Source organism: Podarcis cretensis, assembly GCF_951804945.1.
Source record: "Podarcis cretensis genome assembly, chromosome: 4".
Classification (NCBI taxonomy): Eukaryota; Metazoa; Chordata; class Lepidosauria; order Squamata; family Lacertidae; genus Podarcis; species Podarcis cretensis.
Genome location: NC_137173.1, coordinates 58,629,218 through 58,648,278, shown reverse-complemented (window position 1 = coordinate 58,648,278; position 19,061 = coordinate 58,629,218). Strand labels below are relative to the sequence as shown.

The window sequence follows — 19,061 nt, the reverse complement described above, 5'->3', positions numbered from 1 at the left end:
CTGCCGCTTTGCTGGACAGCCGATCGGGGCTCGCTCGCCTTGCCTCGGGCTGCTGCTGCTGCTGCGACGGCAGAGGCAGCGGAGGGGTGAGTGCTCTGCCCCTGGCGGCGCTTGGCGGGCTTTAGGTTGGGGGGCTCTGGCCTGTGCCTGTGCCTGCGCCTCGCCTCGGGTCTGGCAGCTCTGGGCCTATCTCCCTCGCTCCAAGGAGCGGCAAGCAAAGAGGCGTTGGGAGTCGGGGCCCGTGCTGTCTGCGGTCTGCGGCGGGGCTGGAGGGCGTGTGGCTTTTCTTGGTGCATGGACTTGCAGCCTCGTCCCAAACCACAAACATGACAAGAGGGGCACAGAGTGCACGGGGAGCCCACTGGAGTCGCCGCCAGCCCCGGCGCTGCATGGGGCGGTGGCAGCAGCCGGCCAGTCCCCGCCCCTCATCTCCGCCCCCACCCCACGAAGAGGACCAGAAACAGGAGGCCGGGGGGGGGGGTTTGAGGCTTGATTTTCATTTCCCAGCCGACAGTCGTCACTCTACCGGCCGCTCTCCTTTCTCTCTCCACACCCCCCGCAACTTCCCCTCCCGTCCCGTCTGAAGAGACGCCTGGCGAGTGCCAAAAACACCTTCGCCACCTCCTGCCCAGCATTGGGGGGCGCTGCTCCAAGGGGCTGGCTGCCGCCGAGGATGGAGGAGGGATGAGGCAAGCAGGGCTTTGAAGTCCCTCCCTCCCTCCCTCCGTCCCTCCCTCCCCCCCCCCGATCCTCCTGCGAGACTGCAGTGCGAGGCTCCTGCGAGAGCTGCGGTGTGCGTACAGGGATGAAAAGACTGGCAGCCTCTAGTTGGTTGCAGGCGGGGGTAGTCTTATATGGCGAGTATATCCCAAACTCTATATTTTAACTGGAAAAGTTGGGGGTCGTCTTATACGCCCAGTCGTCTTATATGCTGGAAAATACGGTATGTTCCTAGCATTATAAAATCTACTATTTATTTTTAAATGAATATTTTAATTGCTATAGCAACCAATTAATATGCATATTTTTATCAGAATACATGAATTAGAAAATAGGAAATTTGATTTAAATCTTTCTCTTCTTGATGATGTGGACACTTAAGGCCTGCTATTCATTTGTTACTAGTATTTAATAATATATTCAACAGATTATTGTTCTAAAATGAAAATGAAAATATTAAAAAGTCTAAAATGGTTTTTAAACTCAATGAACCAATGTAAACACTCTGTTTGTAAGTATATCATAGCTATTCAATATTTTATTACTTAAGGTGTCTTAGAGGAATAGATGTACATGTTTTAATTTAATATCTGGGTATGACTGTGAATTGTCAGAATTCCTTTGCACTTTCTTTCTGAGTAATTTTCTTCAAGGAATAATGAGTTGGTCTTCTCAGATGCCCTTTAAGAATATTCTAGATTAAACATTTCAGTGTTCTTTCCCCCCAGGGCAATTAAAGCATTTCGGGAGGTGCTTTATGTTGATCCCAGCTTTTGCCGCGCCAAGGAAATTCATTTACGACTTGGGCTTATGTTCAAAGTGAACACAGATTTTGAGTCCAGTTTTAAGGTAAGTTTCTCCCTTTTTAATGATAGCTAACATTTTCTTCATTTTGGACTTGTTTTTCATTGCACTACAAGAGAGTGTATTAGTTTCCTTCACTTTCATTTCACCTGTTCCGTTATTACTTGGCACCTGGGTTTCTGCCTCGGAATGAGACCAGGAGTTTGCTATCAGCTAGGATCTATCTTGCATTTCATGGAGATCCTGCTTCAGATTAAATGTGAGATATTGCAAGTTTAGCTTTTAAACTCTCTATTCACATGGGACTATGGGAGGGTGTGTCCAAGTCCTATTTCATCATGTATAGAGTTTTGAGAGCCACATAATGACTGTATAGACTTAGATAAAGTATTTTGACTTACAGAAACCTTGTGTAAGATTTATCACGTTGAGAAGGTGTTCATGACTTGTATGAGGTACATTTTAAAGGGTTTTTTATTACTGGAAGGTGAGCATGACTGATTTTCCAGCAGTTTATATTGAACCTGTCTATCATTTATTTTGTAATATAAGGATTATTAAAGTATGACAAGTCCGCATATAAAGTAAAATGAACCATGAAAGGTATTAAATATGACTATCCTAATCATTAAAATGAAACTGTACAATATTTTCACTGAAAGTCTGCTTTGTGGGGAAGTGTGTATGTGCAGGACAGCTTCTCAGTGGATTGATGTTGTGTTGTGCAGACCCATTGGGTTGTTGGGCAGGGCCTCCCATCCACTGCAGAATGAGCACCTCAGCAGTTCACTGCTTTCTCTCTCTCCAAATGAATAATTTCTGACGAGCTATTTTTCGTTTCCTTTCCCCCCCTGGTAATTATTCTCTCTTATCTATCACAAGAGGTTCAAGTTAAGCTTTGTGGAGGCCTGCCCATACCTCAAGTGTGGGAAACCCTTTAAACTGGGTGGAAAATACAACTCCTGTATGCACCAGTTGCCTATGACTTAAAAAGTATTTTGAGAACTGCTCTCAAAGCTGGAGGTGGGGCAGTTGTACAGTTGTACAGTTGCATTTAAATGTAGCCTATTGGGGAGAGAAGCACAACGTTGGCAAGTGTTCAGTTTGCTGACTTCTTACCTGAATAACCAGAAGTGATTATATTGCACAATTAAAAGTTGCTTCCTGGGAAAAGTAATGTCTGCAAGGGACTTCACTATATCTATAATAAGTCCACTGCTGTTGGCTGCTTTGTATGGATGGTGTATGAGAATAACTTTGTGAGACCCTGAGTGTTGGGGGCACAATGTGAGGATAAGAGACATGGAATAAAGAAAGATGTAGCATTAAAAGCTAGAGCAGGGGTTACCAGGAGCTAATTCGGTGCCCATCTAATAAAAAAAAAAAGGCAAACACATTTAAAAGAACAGAAAAACACAGACCACAAAATGATCCAGCCATGCCCCTTCTCACCCCCAACCAAAAAAATAAAATAAAAAATCAGTAGGAAAAGGCAGTTACATCAGCTACCAGCACACCAACTCACAGAGAGAAGTTCTTTGTACTTCTTTTCATAATGAAAATGAGGTAGGTGTCCAGTCTGGCATGCAGTGAGCATTCAGTGCAGGACAGACCAAGCCAGTGGAAACAGGAACTGAGCAGGAAGACAAAACAAAGTCTTGTGTACTGTAGATTTTTAAAGGGGATCTTTACTGAGATGTTTTGTGGGCACCATAGGAGAAACTGTCAGGCATGTTGGCATCCATGGGTGTCATGTTGGCAACTCCTGAGCTAGAGCATGGAGTTAGCAAACTTCTTTCACCTGAAACCCTTGGCTCTCGTAAAAAAATTAATGATCTTTACTGGCACTTAATAACCACCAGTGTTCAACAAAACTGTTATCCTAGTGCTCTACTACAGTGTCATTATATGCATGGAATTTTGCAAGTATGGGGAAAATATATGGTCTAGCATGTGGTCATTTGGACCAGGCCTGTTTTATTCATATTATGCAAATTAAGTACTTTGTTCAACTTCTTTTGTCTTGCTTATGTAGTCGATTATTCTGTTTGGATTGTGCAGCGTAGAGTGAAAGAGAGCGCTTACGCCTTACAAGCCTCCTTTCTTTTAGAAAGATGAATTAATTCCGATTTTGAAGGACTCTGGAGAGCAAACTAATGAGTTGACTTAGCAGCGCGTGCTGCACGTCCTCCCACCCTTACTCTCAACATGCCTGTCAGATGGAGCCTTGGCTATTTGCCAGCACTTTGATTACGCAAGGCTTTCTGTGTCCTAGTTATCTCAACAAAAGACATTTCTCAGGATCAGGCATCACACCTAGGTCATACAGTTAGAACAGACAGCTCTAAGAGTTATACTCAGCTGGGTTAATGCTGTCCTATGGTAAGTTCATGTCAGAATTGTCAGGTTTCTAATGATGGCTCGATTTGTGTAACATAGGCTTTTAACTACCGATTATGAAATTTTGCAGCAGATTAGGGATGAAAAATATAATAAAATTACAGTTTCAGAATATCATTATAGTTTATGTGTATGTAAAAATCAAAAGGTTTTCCAGTAACTTTTCTACTATTTCTTCTTCTTTTAAGTACTACTGTGTGTCATTTTGAAGCCTCTTGATATAAAATAAAATCCTGAAGAAATAGACTGTGCAGTCCTGAGTGAATTGTTAAACATGTGTAATGCCATAAGAGATTGCTTCTGTGTGTGGTAGTAGCTTTGTAGACACACAAACACTGAATTTACAATTCTTTGTAAAGGTCACATCATTGACTTTTACCAAAATCACATCAGCAGCCAAGGGCACTGAAGAAGTCTCCTGATTAATTGCACAATCATAATTCCATACAAATCAAAAGTATGTCATTGACTTGCTGCTGTGCTTAAAAAGATGCCACCACGTTTAAACATTCAGATTAGTGCCATGATTGAAAATAATTATAAGAAAACATGGAAAGAAATAATGAAGGACTTGGATACATGGAATAGAATACATCTCTCGTGGTTGGGGAGAATGGCGGCGATTAAAATGACCTTACTACCTAAATTACTCTTCCTATTTCAGAATATACCGATAATTAGAGGAACCTCAATATTCAAAGAATGGCAGAGATTACTTTCTAAATTCATTTGGCAGGGAAAGAGACCAAGAATCAGATTTAAATTGCTCACAGACCGAAGAGATAGGGGTGGCCTTGCGGTTCCAAACTTGAGGTTATATTACGAAGCTGCATGTCTTTGTTGGGTAAAAGACTGGATTGTCATCAAAAACAAAAATTTGTTAGATCTAGAGGGGTTTAATCTAAGATTCGGTTGGCATGCCTATTTATGGCGAGACAAGGGAAGGGTTCATAAAGGTTTTTCTAACCACATTTTCAGAAGGCCACTGCTGGAAGTGTGGGAAAGGAATAAAAAACTGTTGGAGCAGAAAACGCCCTGGTGGTTATCACCAATAGACATTTTAACAATTAAAAAATTAAATATAGAGGGGGAAAGATGGACATATGAAGATTTACTAACCAAAACAGAATCCGGGTGGAGGATTAGACCTTATGAAGAAATAAAAAGCAAGCTGACTGGCTGGATTCAATACCATCAAATTAATTCAATGTGGAGGGAAGATAATAAGATCGGAATAAATGACAAGAAATCTAGATTTCAGATTGAAATAATAGAAAGTAAAACAAAATTATTATCAAAAATGTACAACCAGTTGCTTGAGTGGGACACCAAGGACGAGGAAGTAAAGGATGTGATGGTGAAGTGGGCGGTAGACCTAGGGTACAACATAGAGTTTGACAAATGGAAGGCATTGTGGTGTAAAGATATGAATTTTTCAGCATGCACGACACTAAAGGAAAACATGTATAAGATGATGTACAGATGGTACATAACGCCGGTAAAACTACATAAAATGTATAGAACGGGCGATAAACTGTGTTGGAAATGTAAGAGCAAGGAGGGCGAATTCATTCATATGTGGTGGACGTGCGAGATTCTCAAAAAATTTTGGGAATCCATCTATAATGAATTAAAAAAAATTCTTAAATACACGTTTGTTAAAAAACCCGAAGCCTTCCTGCTGGGGATAATTGGTAAGGATATCAAAGAAGAAGATAGAACCTTTTTTCAATATGCAACGGTGGCCGCCAGAACCCTCATAGCACAGTACTGGAAAACACCAAAAATCCCAACACTAAAGGAGTGGCAACTTAAATTATCCGATTATTTGGAGCTGGCTAAATTGACACAGAAAATAAGAAATCAAAGAAGTGCAAAATTTAACAATGAATGGGATAAATTTAGGATATATATGGAAATAGAGACAAGGGGAAAATTAAAATGTTGATCAGAAACACATATGTACTTATAGAAATCACAGTAGGCATGAGATAATGCTTACTACGTAAAAAGTTTTATTAAGGAATAGACACAGCAGATAGATAAACAAGATAATAATTTCCGAAATCGAGATAAAGGGAAGTCGATCAATGTCATCAAAGTTGTATGTATTTCATGTTTTTTTTGTTTGTTTTTTTCTTTTTTTCTGTTTTTTCTTTTTCATTTTGTCTTTTGTATGTTTGTGAAATATATTTATGTCAAAATTTAAAAAAAAAATTAAAAAAAATAAACATTCAGATTAGTGCCTTGTAGGTAAATCCTCTTACTCGTGATTTGACTTTCTGTAGACTGATGTCTGCCTTGAGGTATTGTATGTCGTCTCTGAACTGCAGTGGCCTCTCCTGCATAATAACTATTTCACACAGCAGCAGCCAGCTTCAGTACTGCAATATTTGTACGAGGTGCAGATGTTTGGTAGCTTCGGCTTGCTGCAGAGATTTGGAGCTGGATATTTAATGTGATGTATTTGTTGCTTATAGTGCTAGAGACGGTAAACTGTTAACCTTTTGACAAAAAAAGCTTTGTTTTTCTACATAGCTGTTTTTTATTGAATACTTCAGAAGGGAATTTCTGTGTTTAATTTGTAGGGCAGATATGCAGGATTGTTCAAGATGAATAGGTGGTTCATGTATGAGCTTTAGTAATTAAATATGCAGCTTTCTGATAGATGCTTTCTTTATTATTTTTGCATTACCTACCTTCATGTTCTGGGTCATCGACATCGCTTTTCATGTTCTATGCTAAATGGTCCTGGCAAATGTTATGTTTTGTGTTTTTTGATATGCTGCTGTTCTGAAATTGTGCAGAATATAGTGGTACTGTAGAAAGACTTCAGTATTGTTAAATATTTTGAAGCTGAAATTTAGAAATAGTGATTTTGTTTGCATTTCATTAGTATCTCCCACTGCCATCTCTTAATTCAACACTGAACATTTGTTATTTATATGCAGCTTTCAAATAGCTTTATTTAATACTGACAGATCTGCAGTGCCCTTTTGGGTGGTTTCTCTTTCTCTCTCTTCTTTTTATATGAGGTGCCAATTATCTCTGTAATTGGTTTTTGTTTTTTGTATTTTTGTAAGGCCTCTAGATGCAGACTTGCTTATTTCTGAATCTGAAAAGCTGTAATATGGTCCTTTGGAATAGGTTTTGTTTTATAGAGTTTTCAGAAATTTTATCTCTATCGACATCCTTAAATCTTTCCAAGCATAAATAGTATTGCAGCCATTATAGTTCTTGAGCCTTGGAAAAAGGGTAGCTTATGCACAATGAGTCAAATTTATAATTTGCAAGTTAGAGATAGCATACAATTTTTTCGTAGAAATAATTCTAAGCAGTTTAGTTTGATTATTTATTGTTTAAAAGAGAAATAAAATAAAGCTGTGCATCAACAAAACTGACTTTTTTTTGGTAAGACTGTGAATGCATGTATTGGTCGCTCTAGCACTAGTTTTTATAGTTCATCTTGCATTGTGATGCCATTGGAGTTCTTGGTTTGCTTGTTTAGTTGATTACCTTGATTAATGAACACTTTCGTAATTTTTTTGAATGAAAAATGCTTGTTTAAAAACATTACTGCCACCCTGGTATGGTGATGTTTCATTTATATGATGAGGGTGAAGGCATGTTTGCAATATGAAGTATCATTCTGTTATGACATTCTGATAAAGTGGGTGAGTATCAGTTACTTACCCTGAACCTTGAATTGTTTGCATAATTAATTGCTCCTATTTTTCTTTTGATTTGTGTTCAAGGTAACAGCATACAGTTAGTTAAATTGTGCTAACAAATTACATACCACTATGCAGTTTTATTAATAGTCTAAAATGTTAGCAGTATCAAATTTACTTCTGAAAATCCTGAATGTTTCAACGAGGAAAAAATAAGTGCTAAATACATAACACTTTTTGAATTAATATGGACTTTTGAATGATTTCATGTGCTTTTCATATGTTTGTGTCTATAAAAAAGGGCCCTCAAGTTTATCTACAGTTGTGTATTATGAATGGCCTACCATTAACTTCTGTAAAGGGAAATGTTTCATATGTGCTCAGGGTTTTTTCATTGTGTACATGGAGTTTTCCCATATTTTTAGAATCATGAAACTCAGTATTAATGTTGGATTACTGAGTATATAGGAGAACTCCAGTAGGCAAACCTTTTGTTCAGAAATGTGATATCCCATCAGGGATGATGAAAACTTTAGAGATCAAAGTTTTCTGTCTCCAGTGGGCTATAGCTGTTGTTGGGATCCGCAAGGAGGGATCATGTCACCTGAAACCTTCAAAGCACTGTACTGAATGCTGCTGAGGTACCGGATCTAATTCAGGGATTTGTTGTTAGCATATGAAGTCAAAATGACTTGGGACTCAAGTACCTGAGAGCCTTTCACAGTAGCATCCAACTGTGCATTACAATCAACAGGGGAAGCCCCACTTGTCCCATCTGTTGGAGTGGTTGGTAGCATGGTGACAGGGTATTCTGTCATGTGGCAAGGCACCTTGCTGCTTGTAATCTAGCTGGCATTCAAAATAGAAACATTTTGGTAATGGTTAAATACATTTTTTATTTCTCTAGTGTTTTGGATCTGAGCTGAATTTGATATTTGTTGGATAATTAGTGCTACCAGGCAGAGGGCCTTCTCAGTAGTGGTGCCCGCTACCAGATGTCAAAGGAAAAAACAACTGCCAGACTTTTAGGAGACATCTGAAGGCAGCCCTGTTTAGGGAAGCTTTTAATATCTGAAGGACTATTGTATTTTAATATTTTGTTGGAAGCCGCCCAGAGTGGCTGGAGAAACCCAGCCAGATGGGCAGGGTATAAATAAAAAAATTGTTGTTGTTGTTGATTGTAATTTTTGAGTTAGAATAATAGAATTTTAGAGTTGAGTGGGACTGCTAGGGTCATCTACTCCAGCCCCCTGCAATGCAGGAATCTCAGCTAAAGCATCCAAGACAGATGGTCATCCAACCTCTGCTTAAAAACCTGCAAGGAAAGAGAGTCCACCGCCTCCCAAGGGAGACTCTGTTCCACTGTTGAACAGCTCTTACTGTCAGAAAGTTTTCCCAGATGTTTAGTTGGAATCTCCTTTCTTGCAACTTTAGTAAGCTCGGGTGCAGTTTATTATGATAGTTTTTATGATAGTTTCATTATTTTGCCTGGTTTTGCCTAGTTAGTTGTTAATTGCCCTATATTCCTAATTTGAGGAAGGGTGGGGTATAAAAATAATGAAATGATTAATTTCCCCCCCCTGAAAACAAACATTGACTGTAGCATTTCCCTGGTAACAGTTGAATTCTTTTATGACCTTTCATATATTTTATAAGCATTGCTGTTTTGTTTTTATGAAATGGTTACATATTTTTTGGTTTAGTTTTGTAACGTTTAGTTCTTTGAATCTTATATTTTACTTTGTCTACATAAACCTTTAATTGCTTTATGTTTCCCTATGATTTTGACATACATTGTACGTGCATCACTGTAACATACAATAAAAACATTTAGTGGTTGGATGTATGCCATTAACATTTTCCTGCACGTATTGCTTGCATCATTTTATCTTCTACTGAATCTATATAAAGTGAATATCTACCAAACATTTCTTTATCTTTTTACAGGGGGAAAAACATTTATTTTTCTGTTCTCTTTTACAGCATTTTCAGTTAGCTTTGGTTGACTGCAACCCTTGCACTTTGTCCAATGCTGAAAGTAAGTAGTTTAATTTATCTGTGCTCTTAGTAACTTTTAAGATTTATGTCTATATCACCCTAGTGTCATGATTAATCCATTTTCCTACTTCACTGCTGTCTTATCAGTCTAAGGAGAACTCTGTGTGTGTGTGTGTGTGTGTGTGTGTGCGTGCGTGCGTGCGTGTGCGTGCGCATGCATGCATGCATGTAGCGTTTAGTGCACTGGAGCTACTTATTATTTTCTTTTGACAATAATAATGCATCACTATCAGCAAATAACTAAAATGGAATTCTTAAAATATTAAATGGTTTAAGTAGTTGTATGTTTAAATACAAAACTGTTTCTTTGTAACATGTTGGAGAGTTTCAGGCTTTTCTTTTTTGAAGGCAAACTTTTCATGGAAAACAACTAGATTCCCCCATTACGCTTGAAATTAGTTACTGTTTCATATTTGTCTAGATAATATTTTCCTTAGACCAGAGCTTTCCAAACTTGTGTCACAAGATGTTAGTGCAGAGGTTTTCAACCTTTTTGAGTCCATGGCTTCCTTGACCCAACTACAGTGGTACCTCGGGTTAAGAACTTAATTCGTTCTGGAGGTCCGTTCTTAACCTGAAACTGTTCTTAACCTGAGGTGCCACTTTAGCTAATGGGGCCTCCTGCTTCCACTGCGCTGCCGTCGCGCGATTTCTGTTCTCATCCTGAAGCAAAGTTCTTAACCCGAGGTAATATTTCTGGGTTAGAGGAGTCTGTAACCTGAAGCTTCTGTAGCCTGAAGCGTCTGTAACCCAAGGTACCACTGTACGTTCCTTCTGTGGCACCCCAGTGGGGCTCAGGAGCCCAGTTATGTCACCCCTTGTCTGCAGAGCTGGCAGCCTCTCACCCTTTTTTTGAAAACCCTCTCTGGTGGAGTGTATCCTCATCCTCTCCTTTGCAGTCCTCCAGGCATTTGCAGCTGCCTCCCCAAAGAGAAGTTCCTCCTCACACTGCCCTACAGGGGCCTGGGAAGCACCCCTTGGCCAGCCCCAGAGGCAGCATTTGCCTGTGGAGCTTGTAGCCAGGGCTGCTGCAACAAACATCTGTGCAAGCCTTTGGTCAGCCGAGATGCAAGAGGGCATCAGAGGAGGGAGGGAAGGAAATAGGGACAGAGGCCAGGGTTGCCTGCAGTACCCCGACCATCATTCAAGGCACCCCGGAGTGCCACAGCACACTGGTTGAAAGCCACTGCATAAGTGTGTTGGTGCATCACGCGAACGCTCACCATGTTCCTCCCAGGCCTGGAAAGGGGTTAGTTTAATGTCCAGTTTGCTAGTAAAACTAAATTACTATGTTGTGAAATGATGCATGTCTAAAAAGTATGTCACCAACATTAAAAGCTTGGAAAGCTCTGCCCTAAACTGTCCAATGGAAAGCCAAATTGGTGTTTACAGAGTTAGAACTGCTGTTTTTGATTGTGTGCTTTGTTTACAATTGTTTGGGTTCAAGGCTATGTTAGGCTTTTCCAGTATGCTTTTTTATTTTCTTCTACTGAAGAAATTCCTATACCCCCTATACCATATGACAAAGTAATTAGAGCTCTGTAGAGAGATTTGGCTGGTTATTTCAGATTTAGTATATGATATTCGTCACCTCTGCAGATTTTTACTGTCTTTGCTCATTTTCTCCTCGTCTTCCTTCTTATCACAGACCACATCTTCTCAACTCGATCTCTTCATACTATTATCTTTCCAATTTCTTTTAAAAAATGTTTATTGTGCTTTTTCAGGCAGATGTTTTTCCTTCTTTTTGTTCTTGGCTCTCTTTCCTTTTGTCTCCCTTACTGTCAAGTTTTAGATTATATTCTCCCCAGAGTAGGGAAACACGTCTTTTATTCTCATGTTACTCTTTAAGTCTATATTGTTGGCTCTCAAATGGTGGACAGAGATTCCAGGTTGCTAGAATAAAATCAGTCTCTTCAAAAGCTTATGCCATAATTAATTGGTTAGTCTTCAAGATGCCACAATACTCATTTTGGTTCACGAAAAAGAGTGTTAGCAACAGTGGAGAAAAAAATGACTGAAATATGACAGGGAGGAAAAGAATTCTTTATTAGGATTAAATTCAGAATCTGTAGTGTTTTTTCCAGGAAATTTACCTATTTGGCTTAAAGCTGTTGTGATTTATAGTTATATATACTCAGAAATATCTGACAGTCCGGAATGTATGCATTTATTATCCAGGCTATATTGCAAGACTGAGAGATTAAGTCCAAGCACAAATATTTCCATTAGTAGCTCCTTGGTTTATTATTACTACTACTATTACTACTATTAGCTTGAAGAATTTATCTGATTTCACTCTGTATCCTGATGTTTTGGGAAATGACCAGTGTTGTACCATAGACAACAACTTGGAGTACGGGCAGGATTTTAGTGTAGGACCACCAGATGTTTCCGAAGAATCTGTGAATATTGCTCATTTTTCAAAACTTAATGTGGCTTGTAAAGACTACAGTGCACAGGGAGGAGAGGCTTTTCCTCCCCACTAGGAAATTGTACCCCAGGACCTGTTATTATTCATGGAAGGGAGGTTCCTGTGCTAATGGAAACATTCCTTCTGGGGCTAATAGCAGATGGGGGTTGTGTGATTTTTAATGGGACTATGCCTAGGAGGAAAAGGGTTAAACTTTCCCATACCCAGCCTCCCATGCCTGCCATCTTTCTGCCAAATGATGTGGTTGATAGTGATACATTTAGCATCAAGTTGAGTTTTACAAAACTAAAAAAATACGTTGTGAACTGCCCTGAGATCTATGGGTATAGGGCTGTATACAGATCTAATAAATAAAATAAATTTTAAAAATTGAGTATCTAGCACCTGTATAGACTCTCTTCTACCCTGATTTATCATTCAGCATCCACTCACAAACACATAAATGTTCCAACAGATGTGTATACATATATACTACAGTACTTAATTCTCTTGAATTTCCCTGCTTTTACAGTTCGGTTTCACGTTGCCCATTTATATGAAACCCAGGTAAGTGTATAATACTTTTTTGTTATTAAATGTGGTTAAGGTAGAACTATGCTATATAGCAAGAAGACTTAAGCTTGAATAAATGTGATTTAGCAAACATATTTGTCAGAATTGAGAAGCTACTCCCATCAGTGATTTTTGAAATGAGATAGAAAAGTTCACCTACTCATGAAGCATTGCCCTTACTCTGGGTGAACCTTGTTTGCCTTTAGTAACATCACTACATCAGCATATCTGTTTCGTTATATACCTTCACAATCATTTTGTAATTTGTGATTGCCTGGACTCAATTTGGGAAGGAGAAAGGCACTCTAATCAGGTGGGGAGGTGGTCTAAAAGTAGCAGACAGGAGAAACGATGGCAGAAAACATAAAAAGGGACGTTTTTTCAGTTGAGGGATTTTGTTTGTGTCATGAAATATATCTTCTCTCCCCATCAGCACTAACACATAAGAGACAAGGTTTGAAGATTACTTAATTAGCTAGTAGTAGAACCAAATATCATTAGCTATGAAATCCTATTTAATGTGCAGCATTTAGTTGCTCTTGTCAATTTGCTTTGATTCTTTATCAACCCAGATCAATAGCTTTTCCCCATTTTGGAGTCACTTATGGGCATCTTAAACATCAGATACCACCAACACTAACACAGTAGAACCTTCTTAATGTAGCAAAATAGGAATAAAGGGTCACCTTTATCAAAATCATAGCTAATAGATCAGCCACTCACAAGAGTAATATGTTCATATTTTATTATGTAATACTGAACCAGCAGCTACTATTCATCATACTTGTGTTGATGTTTTATTTATCAGTGAAAACAGTATTCTGCAGCTGTATGTTAATTGTTATTAAAATTCACTTATGTTCTTGTTTTTGACTATAATACCAATCCAGATTATCAGTAAAAAAATCCAGCATTTATAAATATGCTTTGCTCCTTTTTAGAGAAAATATCACTTGGCAAAGAAGGAATATGAACAACTTTTGCAGACTGAAAATCTCCCTGCACAAGTGAAAGCAACTGTGTTACAGCAGTTAGGTATGTAAAAGAAGTTGGGTACATGAGGGAAAAGGAATTATTGTACATGGTTTTCTACAGCTATTTGCTGGCTATAGAGTGGCATGGAACTTTGTTGTTGAGTCCTTAAGCTCAGAGGTGCAGTTCAGATATGACTCCAGTTGCAACAGATGATACAGGATGAATCTTTTAGTTTCCTAAAGTAACTTTAACATGTATTTTCAAAAGATTTTCTTCTATAAGAGTTTATACTTTTACACAGAGACTAATAATGAAAATTAACTTCTCCGTTGAAATGGATTGATGTAATGAGTCCAGGTCTTATGCAGGTCTTACTGCTTTTAAAGTAGGTTGGATGTATTTTAACACTGCTGTAATTGCTGTTTGTTTACGTGTTGATATTTGAGATAATTGATATTTCCTTCATTAAGTATTGATTATCTTTAGTTACCTTTAGCTACTGTTTGCCTCTAGCTGCTAGTTGCATAGAATTAAATATAGGAGTTCCTTTTTAGTTCAGATGCTAACAGATTAAAACAAATGGGACCTGCAATAAAATGTTGCTGTATATGTCTGGTGGGCTATAGGTCGAATTCAGAGCCATTTGTCAGATATTATGTACACAAACTTTCCTTTCCTTACCTGACAGCCTTAACAAAGGCCAGAAGTGCTTCAGTTTGCCCAGCTTGCTATCTCTTCTATGGGAATATTGTACCTGACCATTATATGAAAAGCTGTTACACTCAGCAGAGGTTATACTTTGACTTCAAGGACTTCACTGAGTAGGAGGTAGAATTGGACAGTAGCAAGTTCTGTTTGGCAATATGTAATTGCTTACTTAAAATTTCTAGCTGTACTGCTTTTCAATGCTAGCGATAGGGGTGCCAACTCCTGGGGCCTGAGCCCTTTTGGGCCCCCAAACATTTTTGGTATGGGGGTTGTGCCCTCCAGTATTCGGAAAGTTACAGAATCAAAGTGCAGAGCCAAGTGTGCCCCAGTTCCAGTGGCTGGCTCCTCCTCCTCCTTTTGCCGCAAAGGGGAAGGAGAGTCAAAGTAGTGGCATCAGGAGGAGGAGCCACCAGCCATTGAAGCCTAATATTCCTGGTGTTCCTAATACTCAAATTTTAAGTTCGTAACCATGGTTAAGAGGCAGATTATAGGGCTGAATGGATTCTTGGCTTGGTTGATTCAATAAAGGTCTTTACAAGAGTGTTCTGTTACAATATTGTGTGTTGAGCTATGAGCAAGTACGTGTTTTTCTCTCTCCTTATTAGATGTGTATAGTGGCTTAACTTCAGTAATAGGTTGTGCACCTGTGGGGTTTTTTATTTGCTCTGCTTACAAAAGTTATTCTATGTGATTTATAAATTCTAAAAACCATGCAGTAGGCACTCAATGACTGCATTAGCAAGTCATGCTCAACCAAAATTGGGGAACCTGCAGCCTTCCAGATGTTTTTGAACTATAGTTCCCATCATCCCTGACCTCTGGGTATTCTGTCTGGGACAGGTGGGAGTTTGTATGCAACAACATCTGGAAGGTTGCAGGTTTCCAATCCTTGTGCTAAACCATAGCTTAGCACGACTAAAGTGAGCCACACTGAGCCTTAAGCTTTGATGTTCCCCCTCACTTTCTTCTCTGGTACAGCTGCTTGGAATAGTTTGGAAGATTTTGCTTCTTTGCTGAACCACAACTTGTGTCATCCGAACCAACAAACTAGGGTTAATATTAATGTGACTGATTTGTTCAAAACAGTGGCTTGTTTCAAACTATAGTTAACAGTTAAGGTTGAATATCTGGTGCCTACTGAATACTTTGCTTTCTTCCTGCAGGCTTTTAATTGAATTCTGATTTTATAGCCATAAATAATTTTTAATTTCATTGTATTGAGTCTCCTCTTGGAGCTGATTGTAATTAAGTAGTATAAATTGTTTAAAATTAATTAAAAAATTAATCACAACTTCTTGTTTAGACAACATGAGTTGATGTCAGGCCAGTGAGTAGCAATAACATCCCTACTGAAATACAAATAGCCATGTATATGTATATATTCTTTTTTTAGGGTGGATGCATCACACAGTGGATCAGTTAGGAGATAAAGCCACCAAGGAAAACTATGCTATTCAGTGTCTCCAGAAGTCTCTAGAGGCGGATCCCAATTCTGGGCAGTCCTGGTATTTCCTTGGAAGGTAAAAATGGGTGGTATACCATTTAAATACATTTTGAAAGTCTGCGATATTAACACATGCATACCCTGAAAGAACAAATGTCTGATTTAATCTTAGTATGAAAACCACAGAGCTAGTACTTTATCTGAGGTTAATTATTTTGGGGGGAAATGTGTCATTGCTAGGATAATTTAGCCTTTGTAGCATGTATGAGGGACGCAGGTGGCGCTGTGGGTTAAAGCCTCAGCACCTAGGGCTTGCCGATCGAAAGGTCGGCAGTTCGAATCCCTGCGGCGGGGTGCGCTCCCGCTGCTCGGTCCCAGCACCTGCCAACCTAGCAGTTCGAAAGCACCTCCGGATGCAAGTAGATAAATAGGGACCGCTTACCAGCGGGAAGGTAAACGGCGTTTCCATGTGCTGCTCTGGCTCTGGCTCTGGCTCTGGCCAGAGCAGCGATGTCACGCTGGCCACATGACCCGGAAGTGTCTCCGGACAACGCTGGCCCCTGGCCTCTTAAGTGAGATGGGCACACAACCCCAGAGTCTGTCAAGACTGGCCCGTACGGGCAGGGGTACCTTTACCTTTACCTTAGCATGTATGACGTTCATTATAAGTATAGCAAAATAACTTCAGCAAAACCATTATTTAGATCATTATTTGGAGATAAGACGTTTGTGTTCTTTGTAATCTACCCAAAGTGATGTTGTTAGTATCCTCTTTATGTTCTAACCCAGTCCTTTACAGCTGTGAAGATACCAAGCCATACATAGCTCAACATTAACGCTAGGTAACACAATTCCCAGCTTGATAAGATTGTTTTTGCTCCCTGCTTGAGAATGCAGAAAACAAAGGGGATGTCAAAGCACCTTGCATCACCATCATCATCATTATCATCATCATCATCATCACTTATACCCTGCCCATCTGACTGGGTTTCCCCAGCCACTGAGCGGCTTCCAACAAAATATTAAAAATACAATAAAACATCAAACATTAAAAACTTTCCTAAACTTCAGATGTCTTCTAAAACTCAGACTGTTGTTTATTTCCTTGACATCTGAGGGCGTTCCACAGGGCGGGTGCCACTACCGAGAAGGCCCTCTGCCTGGTTCCCTGTAACTTCGCTTCTTGCAGTGAGGGAACCGCCAGAAGGCCCTTAGAGCTGGATCTCAGTGTCCGGGTTGAACGATGGGGGTGGAGATGCTCCTTCAGGTATACTGGGCTGAGGCCACAGTGTGTAGTTAGTGAGCTGTGTTGGTTTGACAGACCTGTTCTAGCCTTACCACATCTTCCTGTGTTGTATAATGCCTGCTTCTTCCTGTGTTGTATGGTGTTAATACTTGAAGAAGGGAGCGGGTGGTGCTGTGGTCTAAACCACTGAGCCTCTTTGGCTTGCCAATCAGAAGGTTGGCAGTTTGAGTCTGCGCTCCTATTGCTCTGTTTCAGCTCCTGCCAATCTAGCAGTTCGAAAGCATACCAGCATACACGCTTAACCGTCCAGGGGTCCTTTACCTTACCTGATATTTGAAGATGGTATTTTTACACTATCTTAGCAACTGAAAAATAAATCAGAATGGCTAATTTTGTATAGGCACTATTGTTGAAAAAACATGGGTGCTTACATTGGAAAGAACACTGTTAGATAAAAATAAACTATTGTGGCAAAGTCTGTTCTACTTTAGTAAATATTACTCTAGAATTTATCAATCCCTGGCATTTTCATGTCATTCCTTTTATTTAATATTAAAAATTACTCTGTTCTAATAGGCTGTTTATTTGAAGGCAGGGACTTGTATATCAAAATCCATGTATGTTTTCAGACTACAGCGTATCACAGATGAAACTGTAAACGTAGTTTATTTATTATTTTATTTTATTATTTATCCAAGGATCACAGGATGGTTTACAATATGAAAAATACATAAACACAGTATATAACATAGTAACAAAAAACCCCCCACTTTATTTACTTACTTACTTACTTACTTACTTACGTACTTACTAAATTTCTATTTAGAGAACTAAGATAATATTTAGAGAACTAAGAGAAATAAGATAATCTTTTTGTATTTCATGAAGTGACCCAGTTTTGGTTGTCCTGAAATTGATAGTTTGCTACTTTCATTTTCACAATGTTCTTTAGTAGATGGAACATTCCAATGGAGTTCGTTTAAATATATGAAGTATAATGTATACGTATTGAGACAGCAGGCTTTTGCAATATGTAGGTTAACCACTGATATTAAAGGCAAACTTTTGCCAAATTGTTTTCAGATATGTAGATTGATAAATACATATTTTCTTTCCCCGCAGGTGCTATTCAAGTATTGGGAAAGTTCAGGATGCCTTTATATCTTATAGGCAGTCTATTGATAAATCAGAAGCAAGTGCAGACACATGGTGTTCTATAGGGTAAGTAACTACATTTACCCCTCATAATAAAGTCATGTGTTTGAGCAGTACAACTTTAAGCCCCCAGTGATATTATAACTGTAATACGAAGTTATTAATTTTTCCTTATTGCTAGATATAATGTGTAGTATGTACTCTTAAAAGCTAGCACTAAAACTTATTTTTAGATGTAATTGACTAAGGATTACAGTTGTATAATTCACAGTTTAAAATAAGTTTTTTGGAGTGGCTTCCACCCATTCCATTGTAGCAAATTAAGGTTTTGCAGCTATTGTGTTCAGGAAGATGGTTCCAGAACAATTTCTGGATTTTCCAAAAATCATACAATTTATAAAGCTGTATTACTGGATTTTCCAAATGTGAAACATGCACTTGTCTTTTATTTATTATTATCTAGAAGAGCTTGGTTAGTATACTGAGACACACCGAAGGGCTGGGTGTGATATTTGTCATCTAAAATTGATAATTGTATTCATCTTTCTCTTCAGTGTGCTGTACCAGCAGCAGAATCAGCCTATGGATGCATTACAGGCCTATATCTGTGCTGTACAGCTGGACCACGGTCATGCTGCAGCTTGGATGGACCTTGGCACCCTCTATGAGTCCTGCAACCAGTCTCAGGATGCCATTAAATGCTACTTAAATGCAACCAGAAGCAAAAATTGTAGTAATACCTCTGCACTTGCAGCACGGATAAAGTATTTACAGGTAAAAACTTGGGTCTAAGAAGAGGGACACATTTAACTGACCTGGGTAGGGAGAAGGAATGAAAAAAACTAAGGACACAATATAATATGTGATTGTTTTGTGAATTGTGTGATCTGTTTC

The 19,061-nt window shown here is 39.0% G+C and overlaps 1 protein-coding gene across 3 annotated transcripts in view; it reads left to right on the top strand.

Moving 5' to 3' along the window:
- KDM6A (lysine demethylase 6A) overlaps window positions 1–19,061 on the top strand; it is a 109,258-nt gene that overhangs the window by 45,284 nt on the left and 44,913 nt on the right. For all 3 annotated transcript variants that reach the window (XM_079974486.1, XM_079974484.1, XM_079974485.1), the window contains exons 6-12: window positions 1,449–1,569; window positions 9,579–9,633; window positions 12,599–12,633; window positions 13,581–13,674; window positions 15,716–15,842; window positions 18,135–18,233; window positions 18,722–18,941. In XM_079974486.1, coding sequence (XP_079830612.1) covers window positions 1,449–1,569; window positions 9,579–9,633; window positions 12,599–12,633; window positions 13,581–13,674; window positions 15,716–15,842; window positions 18,135–18,233; window positions 18,722–18,941 — 751 coding nt within the window. The remainder of the gene's footprint in view (window positions 1–1,448; window positions 1,570–9,578; window positions 9,634–12,598; window positions 12,634–13,580; window positions 13,675–15,715; window positions 15,843–18,134; window positions 18,234–18,721; window positions 18,942–19,061) is intronic.